This window comes from Vulpes lagopus, chromosome 17, assembly GCF_018345385.1.
Source record: "Vulpes lagopus strain Blue_001 chromosome 17, ASM1834538v1, whole genome shotgun sequence".
Classification (NCBI taxonomy): Eukaryota; Metazoa; Chordata; class Mammalia; order Carnivora; family Canidae; genus Vulpes; species Vulpes lagopus.
The window spans coordinates 7675365-7697429 of NC_054840.1; the positions used below are offsets into that span (position 1 = coordinate 7675365).

General features: G+C 46.7%; 2 protein-coding genes across 8 annotated transcripts in view; one reads left to right on the top strand and one right to left on the bottom strand.

Moving 5' to 3' along the window:
* LRRC31 (leucine rich repeat containing 31) overlaps positions 1-2754 on the top strand; it is a 66867-nt gene extending 64113 nt beyond the window's left edge. For 5 of the 7 annotated variants that reach the window (XM_041732025.1, XM_041732023.1, XM_041732026.1 and 2 more), the window contains one exon: positions 1618-2751. In XM_041732025.1, the coding sequence (XP_041587959.1) occupies positions 1618-1949 (332 nt within the window). In that variant the 3' untranslated portion in view covers positions 1950-2751. Of the gene's footprint in view, positions 1-1617 lie in introns of all 7 variants that reach the window. The other 2 variants (XM_041732029.1, XM_041732028.1) reach the window with 1 other exon arrangement.
* A 1415-nt stretch (positions 2755-4169) lies between these two features.
* Positions 4170-15580, bottom strand: LRRIQ4 (leucine rich repeats and IQ motif containing 4). The gene is given in 6 exon segments (XM_041732022.1): positions 4170-4322; positions 8343-8539; positions 9550-9688; positions 11231-11404; positions 14557-14823; positions 14825-15580. Coding segments are annotated over 6 exon segments (1686 nt in total).
* Between the last annotated feature and the right edge of the window lie 6485 nt (positions 15581-22065).

Sequence of the window (22065 nt, forward strand, 5' to 3'; positions counted from 1 at the left end):
AACCTCAGCGCCTACAGATTGATCAATGGATAAAGAGTGAAAAACAAAAAACAAAAAACAAAACAAAAAAAATGGATAAAGAGTGGTACATACACACACTGGAGGATTAGCCATAAAATAGAGGGTTTTTTTGTTTTGTTTTTTGGGTTTTTTTTAGATACACACATTTTATTTCTTTATTTTTCAAGTAAGCTCTGTGCCCAACAATGTGGCTTGAACTTACAGTGATCCCAGTGATGGGATCATTGCCTCAATGATCTTGAACTCGAGATCAAGTCGCATACTCTACGGACTGAACTGGTCAGGTGCCCTAAGAATGAGATCCTGCCATTTGTGACAACATGGTTGGACTTAGACGATATAATCCTGAGTGAAATAAGTCAGAGAAAGACAAATACTATATGATTTCATTTATATGTGGAATCTAAAAATACAAGACAAACAAGACAAAAAACAGAGTCTTAATGCAGAGAACAAACTTACCAGAGGGGAGGTGGGTGGCGAATGGGTGAAATAGATAAAGGGAACTAAGATGTATAAAAATAAATGAGTCACGCAGATGAAAAGTATAGTTTAGAGAATGTAGTCAATAATATTGTAGGATAAATAAATAAAATATAGTCGTATCTCAGAGGTATTATGGGGTTGGTTCCAAACTACCACAATAAAGCAAATATTGCAAAAAAAAAAAAGCAAGTCAAGTAAATTTTCTGGTTTCCCAATACATATGGAAGTTATGGGTACACTGTACTGTGGTCTACCAAGCATGCACTACCTTCGCCACCTCACTTTGCTGGTGCAACCTGAGGGGGGTGCTTCCGACAGGAGCCGGCTGGTCACCAGTAGGGAGGCTGTGACAGAGTCCTCTCGGGTCACTGACGTGGAGGCTGAATGAGGAGACCTCCGAGGCCCCTGCCAACTCTGAGATCCTGTGTCGCTCGTCTGATCTCTAGTCCAGGCCTGCATTTGCTGGCAAGGGAAGCACGCGCGGCTGGCTTTGGGCGCCTCTCCTAGCCCCTCTCACACCTGTGACTCTCTTTTCTCAGCTTCAGCACCAACTACTATTTAGCAGGTGCCCTTTTAGTAGTACTGCGATGTGTGCCCCTCAAAGGGAGAAGTGTCCTATGAACTGGAGGTCCCTAAGGTGACTTAGAAATCACCCAGGTGTATCTTGCATGTGAAAAGTGCTCAGTTAAATACTTGTTGAATGAAGAATGGTGGAATGAGCAGTGGACAAGTCAACAGCATCAAACAGCAAGAGGACTATTGACAAATGGTCCTCGGTTAAAGCCAGCGAGCCACCACTCCCCACATTGAATTAGAGTCTGCAGGCAGGGCTGGGAACGCTAGTGGAGCCCAGAGCAGAAACTTGACAAAAAAAGATATTCTTTGGGGTGGGATTTGGAAAGGACAAAAACAGTCCTCAGGCTGTACGTGGGCTTGGGTCCTAAAGTGACTTCAGACATCCTGGATAAAGCTGCTAGCCAGTAACAAATCCTTAGGAACCACCAATCTTGTCATCACTAATCTTGGAACTACTGTGTTGCTGGAAGCGGCAAACAGCCACTGGAGAAAGTGTTCTTGTGTTTTAGCATTCGGTGTCATTTTATTTTTCAGCATCGGTGATACAGGCGGGTCACCTGGCCAAGCTGCAGAAGCTCGACCTGAGCTATAACGACAGCATCTGTGATGCAGGATGGGCCATCTTCTGCCAAAATGTGGGGTTCCTCAAAGAGCTAAGCGAGCTGGATATCAGCCTTCGGCCCTCAACCTCCCGGGATTGCGGACGCTGGTTTAGACACTTGTTACGTGCTGTCTCCAAACTTTCCAAGATCACTGAGATAGGCATGAAAAGATGGATCCTCCCCACCTCACAGGAGGAAGAACTAGAACATTTTCAGCAAGATCACAGAGGCAGCATTCACTTTGACCTGGGCGAGGGTCAGTAGGCTGGCCTCCCCAGGCGCCACTACGCTATAGGAAAAAACATGAATGAGATTCCTTCATTCAGTGTAATCAGAGTGTCAGCTTCTGGGCTGTTTGGTTGGCCCCATGTTACAAAAGCGTTGTAAAGGGACGCCTGGGTGGCTCAGGGGTTGAGCACCTGTCTTTGACTCAGGGTGTGATCCTGCAGTCCCGGGATCGAGTCCCACATCAGGCTCCCTGCATAGAGCCTGCTTCTCCTCTGCCTGTGTCTCTGCCTCTCTCTGTATCTCTCATGAATAAGTAAATAAAATCTTAAAAAAAAAAAAAAAGCGTTGTAAATATGTATCTAGTAATCTAAGCACGATTTTACTCTCTAATGACAAGGATGCCCTGCCTCCATGGACTTCCATTTATTTTGGATGTATAGTTCGCTCACTGTGTAGAAGGCCTGCCAAAAATGTTTAGACTTTGGTAATACGTTTCCTTTTTTTTCTTGCCCTGGAATTTTCTGCCTCTTTTTTCCTACATGATAAATGTTCTAAATATAAGTGTGAGTGAGTGTGTATGTGTGTGAAATTCTAATGTGAAAGGCACTAGCTATGACAGTTTCACACTATCTTTACTATTATATGTGTCTTAATGAGATCTGTTTGCATTTGTAGCAGCAAGCGTACCCTTCCACGGTTTATTGTTTTATGTTCTGGTGCTTTTTATCTCAGATATAAACCATGAACACTAGTAATGGTCACAGATATCTGCATCTTGGTAAAAAAAAGTGGTCAAAAATGTTGAAACCCAGTATCAAAAACACATCTTATTAAAATAAAGTAAAATTTTCTATTATTAAAATAAGGGAACATTACCTTCTGGGCATTTTTTGGCATGGAATATTCTCTGTAAAACCTATCTGATTTATTAAGGTTTTTGTCTTGCTCTAAGTGATTTTTGAAATTTTGGGTTATCTTTTGCAGGAGCATGAAACTCATTGCACAGCAGAAATGTTTGCTCACACATTTCTATTCTTTTTTTTTTTGTTGTTGTTGTTTTTTACACATTTCTATTCTGACACACTTTGGGCAAATTATGTTTGGTTTCTTGTTGCTACACTGGTAATTTATATTGCAATCGTTGCTTGAATGATATGTAGGATTTGAAATCAATATTACTCCAAAAGAAGGTCATCAGGATGAGGAACTTTGGGTCGTGTAGATGGGGTTGTTTTAGGTAATTGTGGTATTCTTCATTCTCTGGGCATTCCCGTGAATTCCATGAGCACCTATGCTCTTGTGTTTGTATGAACATAGGCAAAATCTATGAACAACTAAGCAAAAACCAGAAACAGACCAATATCCTTCAGTGGGTGAATGATTCAACTATGGAACTAGGCAATACTGCTCAGCAACAAATTGATGCATGTGACAATGTGGATGGACTTTGAGTTATGCTGAGTTAAAAAGCCAATCCCTAAAGGCTACACATATGAGACTCCATTTATATGACTTCCCTGAAATAACAAAATTATAGAGCTGGAGAAAAAAGGTTAGGGACCGGGAGATGGGGTAGATGGTAGGTGTGACTAAAAGGAGTAGCACAGGGAGACTTGTGTTGGTTACGTAAAGCTACATGTGGCAAAACTGCATTGAACTACACACACACACACAAAGTGTTCCTACAACTGATGGGATCTGAAAAAGCCCAGTTGATGGCACCAATGTAAATTTTCTGGTTTTGGTATTGTCTTAGAGTCATGCAAGATGTCAACGCTGAGGGAGGGCGAAGGGTGCACGAACCTCCCTGTCCATTTCTTTGGAGATTTTTGTGAGTCTCTATTTCAAAATGTAAAGTTTTCGGGGTGCCTGGCTGGCTCAGTCAGAAGAGCATACGACTCTTGATCTCGGGGTCATGAGGTCAAGCCTCATGTTGGCGGTAGAGGTTACTAAAATAAACAAAGTTTTAAAGTAGACAGGATCAACCTCCATTTACCTATCACGTGCATCTACAATTTTCAACTCATGGCCCGTCTTGTTTCATTTGGGTCCCTCACACTTACCTCTCCCTGATATTTTTCTTCTCCCAGGCATCATATCATTTTAGCCGTAAAGAGTTCATTCAATAAAGTAAGAGTCTTTATTTTTAGACATAATCATGATTCTATGAAAAATTTCAGCGTGGTAGGCATCTTCACCCCTACATATTTTGCCTTCTTAATCCAACAGGGTTCGTTATCTCAATTCATTACAGAATTATCTCTTTTTTTTCTTTACAGGTTTTCCTTTTGCATCTTTTTCCCCTTTCTTATCTTTTGGAGAATTCTTTCCTTTCTTTAGCAGTCTTTGCTGTTCTTCAAATCTCCCCAGTCCTTTCCGGACCATTGTTCCACGCCACCACGCCTGAATCTGAAGACAAGATAAACCCAAACAGTGTCAGTCGGTATCCCTCCAGACTGGGGATGGCTATCTCTTCGTTCTGGTATGTAGTTTTAAAGACGTGAAGGATATAATATCATCAGAACTCTACACCTTATTTTCTCTCCCTCCCTAATTGGCCATTCTGGCAAATGTAAAAAGGAAAACAAGTTAAAAAAAAAAAATTCAGGGACGTCTGGGTGGTTGAGCCTGTGCCTTTGGCTCAGGGCAAGATCCTGGAGTCTCAGGATCGATTCCCGCATCGGGCTCCCTGCATGGAGCCTGCTTCTCCCTCTGCCTGTGCCTGTGTCTCTGTCTCTCTCTGTGTCTCTCATGAATAAATAAAATCGTTAAAAAAAATTCAGTGCTTTTATGTCCCAGGCACTGTTCTAGACATTTAGGAAACAGCAGCTAAATGTCACTGCCCTCACACTGCCGCCAAAGGAGACAATAAACACAGGACTTTATGATCTGCTAGATGGTAGTAAATGGCACGGAGACAACAGGACACAGTAAGGGGATCAGGAGGGCTTGTACCTGCCTTCCCTCTTGTCACTGGACTGCTGGGCCGGCCCCCCACTTCTTCTGAGACCCTGTTCCCTCCCACATGCTCACAAGCGTCCCTCCTCTAGTGCTAGGCTCTGAGCCTTTTGGTGCCTCCCCCACTTCTCTCAGAATAAAAGCTCAAGTCCTTAGGAGGCGTCACAAGGCCCTCTGTGATCTGCTCCCTTCCTCTTGCCCTTGCTGACCTCCTAACTACTCCCTCGCCTTGCTCACTCTGCTCCAGCTGTGCAGGCCTGTTCACAGCTGGACACACCCAGCACGACCCCAGCTCACGGCCTCTGCTTTTGCTGCTGCTTCTGCTCGGAGCATTCCTCCCAGCATTCAGATGGCTTAACCTCCAGTTCTTCAAGTATTGGCTCAATTGGCACGGCTGTGGACTGGATTGTGTCCCCTCACCTCCAACTCCTATTAAAAGCCCCAGCCCCTAATGTGATTGTATTTGGAGAGGGACCTTTGGGAGGTAACTAGGCTGAGATGTGATCATGAAGGTGGGGTCCTCCTGATGGGGTCAGGGCCCTCATGAGAGACACCAGATAACTCACTCTGTCTCTGTCTTGTGAGGGCACAGCAAGAAGACAGCCGTGTGCAAGGCAGAAAGAGCTCTCACCAGAGATGGACCATGCTGCCGCCCTAATCCTGGCCTTCTAGCCTTGAGAACTGGGAGAGAGTTTCTGTTGTTGAGCCACCCAGGCTACGGTACACTGTTAGGGTAGGCGGAGCTGCCTACACCAGTCATTTCCCAAGGAGGCCTATCCAAACTATCTCATTTAATCAAATCCCCCCCCCCCCCGGCCCCCAGCACCACCACCACACACACACATACATGACTTCTGGCAATCTCGGTTCCCTTTAGCTTGAGCTTTTTTCCAACACCACTTATCACTTTCTAACAGACTCTGTAATTTTATGTTTTATATCTCAGATTCTTATTTCCATCGCACTAGACCCTAAGGAATGTGAGGACAGAAAAAATATGTCTGCTTTGTTCGCTGATGTATTTCCACCGCCTACGACAGTGCCTGGCACATAGTGGAAGCTCAGTGAGCATTTGCTGAATGAATGCACAAATGAATGAATGAGGTGGGCGGGGCATGCTGTTTTACAGAAGGGGGATCAAGGGCAGGTATGAGGATATTTGGACAGGGACTAAGTGAGGGCTGGGAGTCTCATCCATATGGAGGGGATGCAGCTCTGGGCAGAGGGCCTCCCAGGGATATAGAACCTATGTGGGAAGGTCTCCCACTTGTATATGTAACTCCCAAATCCTATAGGCCAAAGAATTAAATATCAAAATATATAACGGATTTTATAGTGTTTTGGTCAGTTTTATAGTGCTAATAATTGTAATATGACTCAATCCAGGACATTAAAAAACCCTATGGTTACAGAAAAAAAATTCTAATCTTAAAACTTCATTTGTATAAATATTTTTGTTGCCTGAAAGCATGAAAGGTGATCTACAAATGACTTAAAATTATATATATAAAACGTTAAGCTCAATTCTTGGGGGAAAGTGAACTAGAAATACATGCTTAAGAATAAAAAAGAAAGGATTATAACATTTCTGCCTATAGGGGCCCCTGGGTGGCACAGTCCATTAGGCGTCCGACTGGTGATTTCAGCTCAGGTCATGAGTTCATGGGTTCAATGGGACTGAGCCCCTCCTCGGCCTCCGCACCCAGCATGGAGTCTACTTGAGATTCTCTCTTCCTCTTCCCCTTGCCCCTCTCCCACTCAGCACACATATGCATGCGCGCTCTCTCGAATAAATCTTAAAAAAATTTCTGCCTGTAAAATAAGACCTTGCTCAAGTATTTTGTATCAAATCATAAGGGTATTTAGATTCCATTGGGGACATTTAAAATAACTGATTTAAAAGCTTTATTTTAAGATGTCAAAATTGAAAACTCACGGAAAAGTAAATCCTTTGCAATGTTTAAACTTAGTGGCAAAAGAATTAAAACACCAATTTTAAAATGTGCAAGAGGGTATGTGGTTTTTCAAAATCTTTTTACGCGTTTTAGGAAGTATCCAAAAAGTATTATTTTCCTTTTTCCAGTGTTACCACTCCTGAGTATATACATATTAAAATAAGTGTTTTAAGATAAATTACTTTCCTTTTTATGTCACAGCGCTGTCCTTACCTTCATTTATTAAAATTATGGGTTTTGGTTTAATTTCAGGAGAGTAAAGAAGGTATCACATACTATTTATCATAAAAGAGAGGGTGTTAGGTTTGATATGGTTGAGGGCCGTTGATAGGTGAGGGTCTTGCAAACCAAAGACTGTTCAGCTAAAAAAAATCATGGATTTCAGTAGAGTAGTGAAAAGATCCCACCTAAGTTTTAACAGCATGGGGCTGACTGCTACGTGGAAGTACACTGTAAGGCTAGCAGGTGTGGAAGCGGGGATACTGGTTAGAGGACTAAGGCCATCAGGGTGGGGGACCATGGGGGCTTGGACCAGCCGAATAAAGAATATTGAATACTGACTGAAGTGGGGCCTGGCCTGGCCTATCTGGGGGTATCCTTTTTTTTTTTTAATTTTTTATTTGTTTATGATAGTCACAGAGAGAGAGAGAGAGGCAGAGACAGGCAGAGACAGGCAGAGGGAGAAGCAGGCTCCATGCACCAGGAGCCCGACGTGGGATTCGATCCCGGGTCTCCAGGATCGCACCCTAGGCCAAAGGCAGGCGCTAAACCGCTGCGCCACCCAGGGATCCCTCTGGGGGTATCCTAATTGTATCCATGGGTGAGGTAGGCAAAGAGGAAATGACAAGTTTCTTTGCTCCCCTCCTTTTTTTTTTTTTTTTTTTTTTAGGATTTTATTTTTTCATTCATGAGAGATAGAGAGACAGAGAGAGAGAGAGAGAGAGAGAGAGAGAGAGGCAGAGACACAGGCAGAGGGAGAAGCAGGCTCCTTGCGGGGGAGCCCAATGTGGGACCTGATCCCTGAGCTGAGGGAGGGCAGCTCAGCTCAACCACTGAGCCACCCAGGCATCACGCTCACCCTCCTTTTTAAAGGCTCTTTGCCTCCTGACCCTAGTTAGTGGCAGAGCAGAACTCTGGTCTCTATACCGCTGCTCCATAAAGACTTTCACTTCTAATTTTTCAGCCTTAGTGACTTTGTGAATATAAACTTTTCAGTCCAGTGAATAGTCCAAGAATCTTAGGCTGTTTCGGGATCCTGAGGTTTGGGGTTCTTTTGCCTGTTTGTTGTCTTATCTGACAAAGAGATGAAGGTCAAAAAGGCAAAAAGGCTAAGATGAGGTTCAAAGATCCCCTTGCTTAATTCTGAGTAGATAAAGGAAGTAAGAGTCGCTGCTCTCAATGAGGACGACGTAGAGATGTGTGAAGCGCAGCCCCGGAACAGTCTGTGATATGTTCACCACTGACCCCTCTCCACAGCAACTGTGAATGCGTTATCTGGAATTTTTGTGGATTTTACCTTTGTTGCCATTATTTTCTTGTTTCTTTTTGTCTTCAAGTATGTCCATATAGCCTGACTGCCTTCAATGCACACTTCTTTTGGGGGGTCTTCCATGGGATTGTCCATCAGTGTCAAAACCTTGAGGTTCACCAGGCTATCCAAATTCTCTGGAAGACAGGTGATCAAGTTGTCCTCAAGCAGTAATTCTTTCAAAGCTGAAACAATTTTTGAATGACATATTTATCTTAAGAAGAAGCAAAGTTTCTCTGCCTCTCTCTCTCTGTGTGTCTCTCATGAATAAATAACATCTTCAAAAAAAAAGAAGAAGAAGCAAAGTTAAAACATGCATTCTTTAGTCCAGTTACTTTGAAATGTTTGTTTCCTGCCGTGTCATGTATCAAAAGACACCGATTTAATGAGGTAAACCAAGGTCTCTTCCCTCTAACAATTCAGATTGTTGGAGCCAGTGTATATATTAGAGACAGAAATAGAGCACACACCAAAAAAATCTCACAGTGTTTCATTCCTCCAGGGACCAAGGACAGGAAAAAAATGTATGGTCAGGAGCATCACATGCCCACCCCTCGACTCTAATCTATGGCAAAAAAAAAAAAAAAAAACAAAAAAAACATTTTATTTGGTCCCACCAGAAGCTCAGCAAAAGGCTGGTAAGTGGATGGATGGATTGATGCATGTACAAATAAAGAATGGTTTAACCTAGTGTCAAATGTTTGGGTGCTTAAATATGAATCATATGTGATTTTTCATGCCAGTCCCACAGCTCCAGAAGTACCCCCCCCGCCTGCTGACTTCACCACTCTAGGTCAACACTTTTCATTTTATTCAAGTGACTTAGTGACCTAACGCAAATTTGCTCTAGGACCCCTGGCTCCAAACTCTGGCAGGTAGTAGGTAGGCAGAAAAGGATTGTCGGTGGCATAATGACTGGAAGGAGGAAGGCTAATTTTCTCTGCAGTGGCTCTTTCCTTCTCTCTTCAGTTCCAAATAAACAATCGAACTGCCTTCGTGAGGTTCTTACCTGTATCAGGCACCTGGCCTTCCCTGTCTCACTAGTGAGACCTGCGAGGAGGTAATGGGGGTAGGGCTAAGCTCTCTGAACATTGAGATTAGTCTTGAATGAACCAACGAAGTGGGAAATGCTTCAGCATGAGAAATGCTGGCCTCGCACTCCTCTAGGCTGAGGATCTCTACTGAGATTCCTTACCTTGTGCTTCGCAAATGGAATTTGGAAGTTTCTTAAGCCAGTTGTGGCGGCAGTCAAGAATTTCCAGGTTAGGCATTGATCCCAAAGATGTGGGCAGGTACTCCAGATGATTGTTCTCCACATACAACTCTTTAAGACTCTGAAAAACATAGGAGTAGACCATAATGATCCTTACATTGATAAAAGAATTAAGAAAACTAGACTCACTGGTGAGTTTCCATGCTCTTTCAATGGGGATATTGTGCATTGGGTCAACGAAGAAACTAAGAACCATCATCAAAACATAAAATTATTTTTGGGTAAAACCACTGGATGTGGTTCCCATTTATGCAGGGAAAAGAAAACACGGGAATCTCATGTTTGTTTCACAAGAACTTTACAGAAAAATAACTGTGATAATTTATATCGTTTGCTCCCCTTCAGTAGCTAATTAGCAGCAGCAGTTGCTGTAGGACTGAAATCGCATCAAGTATCAATCTAACATTGTCCAGGTGGAAGTAGCCAAAATGTGCAAATGAATTAGTTATTTTCAAATCCACTGGGCAAAAATGTAATGTTTGCATCTCACCCTAAGCTTTCAGAGAGTGTTCCGTGGCGTATCAAGGAGCCAGATGATGAGAAGAATTCTGAACCCAGGGCAAAGCAGTGGAGAATCAGGAATAGGACATCTGTGTCACAGGTGAGAAGTACCCGTGCCATACATGCTGTCGCTCAGCTCCACAACTGGGGCTCATGTTGTGGCCCACACCTACTTTAACATTAGGAAGAGCGCAGTACAACAAATATGGGAAAAATTCTCAATTCTTTAAAGTATGCATACATTAAGACACAGGGGTATGGCTACTTTGAATGAAGTTATCCTGTTGCTTTGTTAGGATTTAGCGCAGGGCTGCGTGTGGGCCCCTCTCCATAGGATCCTGGGACCGTGTTAAACCCTGATTTGCCCACCATCATACAGGGAGGGAGGTCACATTGACCCATCCAGAATGCAGACTCCTAGCCATGTCACCTGTAGGATACTTTAACTTCAAAAATAGTACAATTTTCAGGGGCTTCTTACAAAAGGTAGAAATCAAATGGAAAGTGATAGGGCTCAATTTCTTTTTTTTTTTTTTTCAGGTTTTTTAAAAATTTTTTATTTTTTTGCTAATTCCCAGGTATTATTTATTTATTTATTTATTTATTTATTTATTTTTACTGGAGTTCAATTTGCCAACATATAGCATAACACCCAGTGCTCATCCCATCAAGTGCCCCCCTCAGTGCCCGTCACCCAGTCACCCCCACCCCCCGCCCACCTCCCCTTCCACCACCCCTAGTTCGTTTCCCAGAGTTAGGAGTCTCTCATGTTCTGTCTCCCTTTCTGATATTTCCCACTCATTTTTTCTCCTTTTCCTTTTATTTAGGGCTCAATTTCTGCAAATAAAACGTGCCAAACTGCACAGCGGAGAGGACCCCCGGCATAGCATGGGGGCATGCTGTAGCCTCTTGGCTATGTTTTTGCATATGCATCCAGGGGTTCAGGAAAACAGTGCTAGAATGACTGACTGTTTGGGGTTGGAAATATAATATGGAGGATTCCCTCAAGCCTCTGGGGATGCCACCGTGTTTTCTCAGTATCAGCCAACTTAAGGAGTCAGTAGGCATGTACTTCATTGCTTACTCATTTGGGGAGGCTTACCTGTAGTTTGCTAATGTGTTCTGGAATATAGGTGAGCTTCATTCCCTGGTCTTGCCCAATGTATAATTTCTCTAAAGACTCTAAAGAAAGGATTTCTTCTGGAAACGAAGGGAACTGATTTCCTGTTAATCCAAGCATCTTCAGCTTTGAAAGTGAGCCGAAGTCTGAAGGTAACTAGAAGTATTCCAAAAAGATAAGTTTCCGGTCAAGATTATTTTGAACAATAAGATAATAAATGGAGTTTTTAGTTTTGAGGCCAATTGATAAACCTAAAGTAGAGCAATTTAGCAATTCCTACAGATTAGAAGTTGGCACAAATACTTGCATATAGAGTATTGTATTTGTAGATCTAAAGTCTGGAGTCCCACTCTTTCCCCAAGCCCCTCTGCTCTTCACGTTATGCATTGCTTTAAACTGAAGCAATTTTTAACCTACTTTATTGCAAACTTTTGAACCGTGGTGCAGCAAATGCTTGACACTACTGCAAAAGTGCTGAAGTTATCAGAGTAATACCCCAACTGTAATATTGATAAGTTCAGTTATTGGAACTGATCAATCTAGTAACATGACCTCTCACCCCAAAAGGCTTTAAGTCAGCAACTTATAAACTTCAGCTGAAATCTCAGTTGGATGCAAACAATGAAGACGATCATGATTTTATCTTACCATATTCTCCCCGCCAGTAAATAATGAGGCTTATGGAACCTCTGTAGGTATCAGGGAGGCATTTCCTAGACTCCCAGACTGCCAGGCTTGGCACGTCTTACAAAGGTTGTCTATTCTAATCCTTTAATAGGATGGTTGAACATATTCCACACATGCTAGCCATGCAGCACACATTTAAACAGCACCTCCTGGAATGCAAAGCTCATTACTTGGATGGAGACCTCTAATCATCAGATTTTCTTCTTTTGTCAAGCCAAAAATCTGTGTCACTATTATGTTCACCTATTGGTCTCTTTCTGGCCATCTGGAACCACACGGAAAAATCTCATTCTTAAAATATGTGGTAGTCTCCCTATTGGTTATGTTGCAGAGACACCTATTTTCTTTTTTTTTTTTTTTGAGACACCTATTTTCTTGTAGAAAAATAAAACACAGTTCTAGATCTCGACAGCTTCTTAACTCACTTTGAACCACCTTCTTTTATCAGGCTTTACTTCCAATGGGGAAATATATTCCCCACAGTTCCCTATCCCAGCCCTGGCATCTCCCCTACCCATTCCTCTCTTCTTCATGAAAATGGTGACACTTCAGCTTAGCCTCACCTCTCCATAGATGGGGCGGGGAAGGTTGGAAACATAATTGGGGAGCAGCTCAAAAGAAAGCTCCCTAAAGTGATAACATAACAGTAAGTCTCACACATCTGCAATCTTTCATATGGTATTTTTCTCTTTATTGTGTAGGAGGAGGGCTCATTTTCCTAAAAGTGCTCTAAAATGTTTATAGTTTTATTTATTTTTTAATCGGAGGAAGTCAGTCTCCAGAGAAACTGATATTTAAGCTTTCCTTCTTGGCTATTTCAAAATTCTTCAACAGGCACTTAGATCCCTTTAATACACAGCATCTGCATCAGTGCCGTCCAAAATAATAGGATAAAGTTTTTCAATCTAACCCCTTCATTATAACCTAGTAACGTCCCTCTTACTGCTGTTCAGTTAGCTCATAAGTATAGCTTTTCTTTTTCAAAGCACATTGAATGTTCAAAGTTTCTTTTTCCCCCGGATATTCAAGATCTAGTAATTAATCCCATCACAGTCACATTAAAGTATAGTGGAAAATAAATCCAGATGTACAGAAAACCTATAGAGAGTCAAATCAGGACAGTCAGTATGGATGCCCTAAATTTGAGCTACAGTCATTTTGAGCATAAGTCAAATGTCCTTTAGCAGGACATTTGTACCATACAAATAAAATCTATGTAGATACACACTGAAGTCAGCTACTTTTGCATACACCTAGAAAAAGCTACTGGCCAAGAGCAAGAAATCCATCAGGTAAATCTTTGGGGTAGGAGAGGTAAGGAGCTGGCTTAAAAGCCATGTGTCATTATACAGAGAAATGCACTGGGAGGTAACTGGAAAGATTAACCGTAATAGGACTCGAGAAAAGAAGACCCAAAACCACAAAAAATATCATCACAAGACCTGAACGTTTGTTTAAAAAAAAAAAAAAACCTGAAGAATAACAAGCAATGGTACCCAGAGATCTTCACATCCCATATAATAATGTTGAAAACGTCCACATTTCAGTACAGTTTGACTAGTGGTAAAACCTGGTATTGGGTGATGCTTACCTTTGTGAAGGCACCATCTGTGTGTGATTCCCTCCTCTATTCTGATCTCTTACAATGTCTCACAGGAAAGAATTAGGTTCAGGACTCAATAGGAATCAAGTCAATGTGTTATTCTTCCCAAGGGCACTTTATATTTTGAGCCTTTCACTCTCAATGTGGAATGACAGACTTTTGTCCACTGTAAAAGGAATTTCTTACCTCAGAGCTTCCCTGAGTGCTACCTCAGGGTACCTTAGTGCTACCGGGCTGCCCTAAAAAGAATTTTTAAATAAAAAGGAAATGCTGCAATTAAAACTGAGCCCCTTGGGCAGCCCTGGTGGCTCAGCGGTTTAGCGTCACCTTCAGCCCAGGGTGTGATCCTGGAGCCCCGTAATCGAGTCCCACGTCGGGCTCCCTGCATGGAGCCTGCTTCTCCCTCTGCCTGTGTCTCTGCCTCTCTCTGTGTCTCTCATGAATAAATAAAATCTTAAAAAAAAAAAAAGACTATAAATAGTGGCAGGTTCTGCAATTTGTTGTCTGCGTTCCTAACAAACACCACAATTTCGAGGTTTATCTGCACAGGCACATATTGCACCGGGTCACTTAAATGACTGTGTAGATTTTTAATTTTAGGAGTGTAGCGGCAGCTTTTTGCCCACTGCTCCGCTGACCTTGAGACTGTCTCCCAGGCTCCCCGTCAATGTCCCTATGATGGGCATTTTTGAACAGGGCCGCCCTGCACAACCTGCGAGGGGGCTTCTCTAGGGATGAGGCTGTTTTTGCAGTTCACCGTGAGTGGAAGATTAAGGCCTTGAGGCTGTGGGTGTCAGGAGAAAAAAAAGAAAAAAAGAAAAAATCTGCCTCCTAAGGAGGAATCCCGGTTGAGGGGCGCAGAATGGTTCCGAATGCAGACTCCGGGGCGCAGCAGCTCCGGGATGGAAGGGCTGCGCCTGTGCCCCGCCAGGTGGGTGAGCCCCCCCTGCACCCCCAGCTCCCCACGTGGCACCGAGGACGGTGCCCCCCCCCCCCCCCCATGCAGCCAGCATCGCACCTGCCGTATTCTATTGTCGTCCAGCGCCAGCACCTGCAGGTGCCTGAGCGCGCAGAGCTCGGCGGGGCCGCGCTCCAGGTGGTTCTGGCTGAGGTCCAGGAGGCGCAGGTGGACCAGCCGCCGGAAGGAGCGCCGCAGCGCCCGCAGGCCCGTGTCGCGCAGGTACAGCAGGTGCACGGAGCTCCACCTGCACACGAGGCGCGGCAGCCTCTCCAGGTGGTTGCCGCTCAGCCCCACCTCGGTCAGCGCGGCGAGCTGGGCCAGGCCCGCGCGGCAGGGAGCGCAGCCGGTTGCGGGACAGATCCAGCACGGCCAGCCCGGCGCAGAGGCCCAGCGCCTCGGGCAGGCCGGCCAGGCGGTTGTCGGCCACGTAGAACTTCTGCAGCCTCGCCAGGTTGCCAATCTCCTCGGGGATGGCGGTGAGCTGGTTCTCATCCAGGTCGATGATCTCCAGGTTGCAGAGGACACAGAGCTCCGGCGGGAAGACTTCAAACTGGTTGTGCCCCAGGTAGATCTCCCGCAGTTGGGTCTGGTTCACGATTTCCTTGGGCAGAGACCTCAGGTGGTTGCCGGTCAGGCCAAGCAGCTCGAGGTGGTGCAGGAGCTTGCAGAGGACGTTGGGGATCTCCCCCAGGTGCGTGTGGTAGAGGCGCAGCTCCCGCAGCCTGCGCAGGCCGCCCAGGACGGGAAGGGACGAGGACAGCAGTGGGTTGTGGCTCAGGTCCAGGCCCTCCAGGCTGCCCAGCCTGCCCAGCTCTGGGCAGAGCTTGCCCAGCCTGTTCTTGTTCAGGTAGAGAACCCGGAGGTTCTTTAAGTGCTGAATATCCTGCGGGATCTCTTCGATCTGGTTGTTTTCCAGATGCACTTCTTCTAATTCTTCTAAGTCTGTGATCTCCCGTGGAACTGTAGTCAAGCTCTGACTGGAGGCATCAATGAAAAATGTCCTATCGGAGGCCCGTTGCGGATCGTTTTTCTGATGCATTTTAAATGCCTGTCCTCCTGATTTTATCATGTCCTTTGACATGAAGTCAAATATATTCAAAATCTGAAATATTGTGAAAAGAAAAGAAAAAAAATCCGTTTACTTGCCACGAGACTCCATATCCTTAAGAGAGAGAAAACATAAGTTCAGTTGATTGGATCTAGGCCTTGACATTCTAACACAGCATGAAATGTCGGTTTTTGAAACCCATAAAACATTATGTGTTAATGAATTGAATTTAAATAAAATTAAAAAAAAAAGAGAAATGTAGGTTTCTGTGTTTCGTGTCAGGAGATGAATTCAGGCATAGATGCCTAACAGGCTGACTTCTATGAAAAGAAAAATATTGTCTTAGTTTTTTCACATCCCTAGCTTGATTCTCTTTCCAGGTGGAACATAGACGGTTGCAAAGAAGAATAAAATAAAAATTAAAAAAAATTTAAAAAAGAAGGTTGCAAAGAATTGCTCTTACCATAAACACTGAGAGAACACTAGGGAAAAAAAACCCCAATAGTTTAAAATATTGCATTTTTTCTTGAAGCCACCAGAGAGCTGTGGAATTAAACTCTAGAGATGGACTCTCCCTTCCTAAGTAGAGCCCAGAGGGTACTTTCGTGCCTGGTGGCGTTTTCAACTTTGGGGACTGGCAGGCAGAGAATACGCACAGGCAGAGGAACTTCTGAGATAAAGAGAAACCAGCCAAACTGTCCAAAGCCGTGCACGAATGGCGTGGTGGATGAGCACGGAAGAACCCAAAATGCAGATCTGGCTCTCCTCGGTTGCCTGGGGCTGACTCGGTGGCCCAGGAGAAGCTGCAGACCAGCTGAAAGAGCAGAGAGACATCCTGTCTCCTCATGGCCCTAGATCCCTAAGCCTAGGGTCTTTGGCTTGCTCTCTAGGATGGGGCTTTCCTGCTGCAGCACTAGGCCTCTCCTCCCACACAGAGGCCCAGGCCCTAGACGAAGGGCTGTGCTTCCAGCCCCACACTTAATACTATTGCGTCTTGCAACACAACAGTATGTGGTTTGGATCCTCGTTGCTCTATGCCTAACCTCCAACAGAGCTCTGGGACAGGGTTGCTCTCTGTTATTTAAAGAAAGAAAAAGACTGGGACGCCTCGGTGGCTCAGCGGTGTGATCTGGGGGTTCCCGGATCGAGTCCCGCATCGGGCTCCCCAGGGAGAGCCTGCTTCTCCGTCTGCCAGTGTCTCTGCCTCTGTGTGTGTCTCTCATGAATAAATAAATAAAATCTTAAAAAAAAAAAAACACTTAACATTGATTAAATTACATCTAGAATGAACTGTCTCCGACATTTGTCATTTGATCATTAGATTGATTTACTACTGTCCAGTCCTGTAGGGTCAAATTTCCAGTGTCCTAAATATCAAACTACTGACAATGCTGAAGACTGCTAGACCATCCACAGTGTACAGACCAAGGCCACGGTAGAAATGAAAATAGACAACACTCAGGACACTATACCCTCTTAGCTTAACTTCAATTAATGTGTGTAATCCTCACTAGAACCCTAAGAAGCAGGCACCATTACGGCCTCTGCTTTACAGATACAGAAACTAACCAAATGGTCTTTTCTCAGGACATAGTAGGAAGCATAGAATTTCTCTTAACCTCACTGAAGATATTAACGTTTGTTTACAAGAATGGTTTTTATTAAAATCAGTCTTGGGTGCGAGCATTCAAGCTTGATTTTCTTCTGTGGCCTTCCAGCAGAGTCAGCTGGGGGAAGATTGCTGCGGACCGGCCATCTGATTAGGGTTAACACAAGTGCGTCTGGGCTTCCAGACCCATAAAATGAATTATTTCTCCTAACATTCATCTGGTACCACGATGAGACCTGACTAGAATGTCTGAACGTGTGTGTACACATGTTATCTCGCCAGAATCATATAGCCCACATGTGTCTGGAACCAATTTGATGGCCTCTGAAAGCTATATATATTGTATATCCATTAGCAGACTTAATAAAAGGAGGTTGTAAAGCCAGATTTGCAACAGCCTGGACAGTTATTCAGCCTCAGTAAATAAGAACAGAGGAGATGGGTTCCTTATCGGCTATATTTTTTTCGTAAGGATTGCTACTGCAAAAAAAAAAAAAAGGATTGCTACCGCAACCTGGTCAGATTAACCTGTTACAACCCCATATTACTGCAGAATTTCTAAGTGTAATGACTGTTGTGTCATTTCAAGGAGCCAGGGTTTGGGTAGTTTAATAATTAACCCTTTTTTTGTGTGATTTTTGATGCCTGAGAAAACCATTTAGGAAAATGATCATCTCTCTTACATTTATATCAAGTGTTGGTGGACATTTGTTTCCAAGTCTGATTAGACACCAACTGGATAGATAAGATTAGGGTCCTGAGGTTAGCATGACTCCCCGATAAGCATAAATAACCACTTCTAGTCAAAATAATTTCAAGATTTTACCTAAAGCTCCACCTGGTTGATCTTCTCCCTCTGACACAGACAAGCCGAAAAACTCCATACGCCCAGGACTGGAGAACCATGTAACGGTCATGGGAACACCCTTTGCTTTGATAAAAATGTCTGGGAGACTAAAATCCTAGGAAAGAGGCTTAAGTCTTCTCTCAGGTAATACTGAGGCTAAATGGAAAACTTTTATGCAAGCAAATTTCGGTTTTTAGCAGGGGTGTGGGAAAGTCTAAACGGCTCAACCAATAATAAGGCAGGTTCTGGGTGTGATGTTGTGAGACAGCATTAAATATATATTTGGTCTTTTGTCCCCAAGTTCTTGATACAAGAGCTTCTAAATCCTTTGGTATTTTCTGAGGGTTTGGAGAAGAGGGCCTTTTGCTCTTCCTACTAAGCTCCAACCAAGTACACCCGAGTCCTTTTAACTGGGTCACTCTCCTGAGGCCCCAGAGAGCCTCCTGGAGCTGGGCCGGGGCCAGAGGGAGACCTGCGGGTCGAGGCGGGTGGAACGTTCGGGGCTGGAGGTTGAGTTAATCCCCAGTGGCCAGTGATTTAGGCCAGCGTGGCCTCGGAAGGGAACCTCTAGAAATCCCCCAGACGGCGGGGCTGGGAGGGCTTTGGGGCCTTGAGCACATCAAGGAGGCCTGCGCCCTCTCCCCACAGGCGGCTCTTCCACTTGAGGGTTTCTGACTCGTAGGTTTTAGAGCACTGTTCTGAGTTCTGGAAACCGTTAAGGCAAATGACTGAACCTCAGGAGGGAGCTGCGGGAGCCCCTGACTTGTAGGGCCTGGTGACAGGCACCCCAAGTGGCAGCAGCCCTGGGGGACTGAGCCCTCCTGCTGGAGGGTCTGTGCTCACTCGGGGTGCAGAGGCCTCAGGGCACCCACTCGGGGTCCGCAGAGGCCTCTGGGTGCCCACTTGGGGTGCAGGACCTCAGGACGCCCACTCAGGGTGCGGGGCCTCAGGGCCCACTTGGGGTACAGGGCCTCAGGGTGCCCACTCGGGGTGCAGAGGCCTCAGGGAGCCCACTCGGGGTCCACAGAGGCCTCAGGGTGCCCACTCGGGGTGCAGGACCTCAGGATGCCCACTCAGGGTGCGGGGCCTCAGGGCCCATTCGGGGTTCAGAGGCCTCAGGGTGCCCACTTGGGGTCCGCAGGGGCCTCAGGATGCCCACTCGGGGTGCAGGACCTCAGGACGCCCACTCAGGGTGCAGGGCCTCAGGGTGCCCTTGGTGCGCTGTGTTCAGAGCCGGGGGCCAGGAAGCCGCAGCACCGCCCCGAGCCTCTGTCCCCGAGCACCCAGGCCAGTGACCCTGGAGAGGGGCTCGGCCTGACCCCTGAGCTTGGGCTGCTCCGGGCACCCCCTCTCCCCCCGTTGTCCCCAAACTACGCATCTCAACGAGCTTCCCAGGATTTGTCTTCTTTCAATAGACTCGAAATGGCATTTTACCCCGTTTCAGAAATGTTTCTGCCCCTCATTCCTCCACGTGCACCCCCAAACTATAGATCTAGTCATTCACAGGCAAAGCTCTTCTTTCCCCCCTTTTAGAATGTGGTTCTGCAAACTGCTGCGGGATGAGCACGCGGTGAGGCGCTGACCGCTGGTGGACTTTCCCGGCTCCTCAGACCAGAAGGACTAAGCTTCTCGACCACTGGGTCCCCCTCTATCCGTCCCCTCTATCCGTCCCCGCCCAGCTTTTCCATGACACGACTTTCTCCGCCAGAAGCCAAGAGACACCCAGCAGGAACCCGACCAGGGCTCTGCTGGGCCTGGCACCTGCCAGCGGCTTAGCTGGGGAAAATAGCCAAGGGGCCTGTTAAACACTGCTTCTCCCAGATTCTTTTAGGTTCTAGCTCCATGTCAGCAGGAAACCACTTACCTAGACCCTATTGTGTTTCCTCAAGACAGGACTTCCTTAGATTATAATGAAACCTCATGCTGTTGGCTTTTTAAATAGTTACAATAAAAGAAACATTTAAAAAATATTTCTGGATCTTCTATAAAACCATAGTCCAAGACCTGTCTATTAAGTTACTTATATAAAGATACAACTACTGGGCAGCCCGGGTGGCTCTGTGGTTTAGGGCCTGCCTTCGGCCCAGGGCGTGATCCTGGAGTCCTGGGATCGAGTCCTGCATCAGGCTCCCTGCATGGAGCCTGCTTCTTCCTCTGCCTGTGTGTGCGTGTGTGTGTTTATCATGAATAAATAAATAAAATATTTTAAAAAGAAGAAGAATGGGGAACATACACCCTCATGTATTCCCTTCGGTTCTGACTTCAGGACGGCTGAGAGCCCAGTTAGACCTCCACTCTGGGTTCTTGACACATAAGCCCCCAGTGAATCCACTGAAGTTTCCTGGAAGCCAGCTCAGCAACCCGTTTCCCCGACCTCGCTACCTACCCCCAGCCAGTGATTCTCAAGGGGAGAATTTTTTTAAAAAATTAAAAAAAAATTACATCTCTCCTCCATCTGGAAATCATTGGGTTAATGAAAAATGTACTGATGGAAATGAGTTGTACAGGGGGTCAGTATTTCTTTTTTGACCATCCTATTTGGTCTGCATTTGGACACAGAGGGGGTAGTTCTGTGCCAACACTGCTCCGCTGCAGGAGAACAGTGCTTTAAGGGCTGTGTGACGGGTTGAAAGCAGGTGGCCCTGTTTGCTGGTCACCCTCAGGAACAAAAGTGCTTGGTGCCTCTTGCTCGCTTAGACAAGCGAGCTCCTTTCCCCTAGGACAGCAGCGAATAAATCTGAGCCCTTCTTGACTTTCCTCTACTCAACTCCAAGTATCCTGAGGGTGCTTGGGGCGCTGGGTGCTGGGGGGGGGGGGTGCCCCCGCTCATGCTTTAGTGTTCCAGGCTACCCTCCGCTTTGTTGGTAGCACATGGAGTAAATGAAAACAGAATTTTCTAGTCATGTTCAGCCTGAAATGATGCAGGCGAGGCTTGAAAGGCTACGCAGGGTGTCAAGAGACCCCTGGCTCTCGGGGTGCCAAGGACAGAGGTCCGGGCCCTCGGGGTCTCCACCTCTGACTGGGGGCAGAAGCCTCTGGGCTTCCCTTGCGGGCCTTCCCTTCTGCTTCTCTCAACGCCTCCCTCGTGGCCTGGCCGGGCTGCCCCAACCCAAGCCCTTTCCTTCCCTCCTCCCTCCTGCGCTCCCACCCGCGGCCCTGTAAGGACGGCTGGGCTGGTCCCAAGTCCAGCCTCGCTGGGCCTCTCTGGGGGCGCAGGTGCAGCGGCCTCAGCCCGCCGCCTTCCATCTGCACCGGCGGCTCCGGGGGGGGGGGGGAGGGCTCCCACACCTGCCAGCCGTGCTCCTCGGGACGCACCGGGCCCCACCTGCGCCCACCTCGGGGCTGGACATCCAAGTACCTGCGCGTCCCGGCTGCGCCCCGCAGTGCCGCCCTGGGGTGCGGGAGGCGGGGAGATCGCTGGGGCCGGTCCGGGAGCCTCCTCCTCCAGGAAGCCTCCTCCTCCAGGAAGCCTCCTCCTCCAGGAAGGCCTCCCTGACGCGCCGCCCTCTGCGAGGCTCCCTTAGCCCCGGGCCCCCTCCGAGCCGGCGCTGCCCGCTGGGCCCCGCAGGGACCTGCACACTTTGGGGAGGACGCTGTGTCATAATCGTCTTTGTAGCCCCGGCCCCGGGCCCCCGGCCGTGCGCCCCAAACCTCGGGAACGTATTTTCTGTTTTCTTTTTCTTTTCCTTTTTTTTTTTTTAAGATTTTATTTATTCATTCATGAGACACAGAAGGAGAGAGCAGCAGAGCAGCAGGCTCCATGCAGGGAGCTCGACGCGGGGCTCGACCCCCGGTCCCCAGGATCACGCCCGGGCCGCCGTCCCCTGCGGTCATCGTCCCGGCCTGGGGCACCTGCAGGCGGTGGGCGTGAGCGAGGAGCCCCGCAGCCCGCGGCCCGCGTCCACCAGGCCTCGGGGCCCGACCGCCACCGCGGGCCGCGGGCTGCAGGGGGCGCTCGGGAGCCGCGTGGTCGCAGCCCCGGCGGGCGGGCGGCCTGGGGCGCGCAGGCGCATGCGCGCGGTCGCCATGACAACGCGTCGGCGCGGCGCGGGAACCGGGACG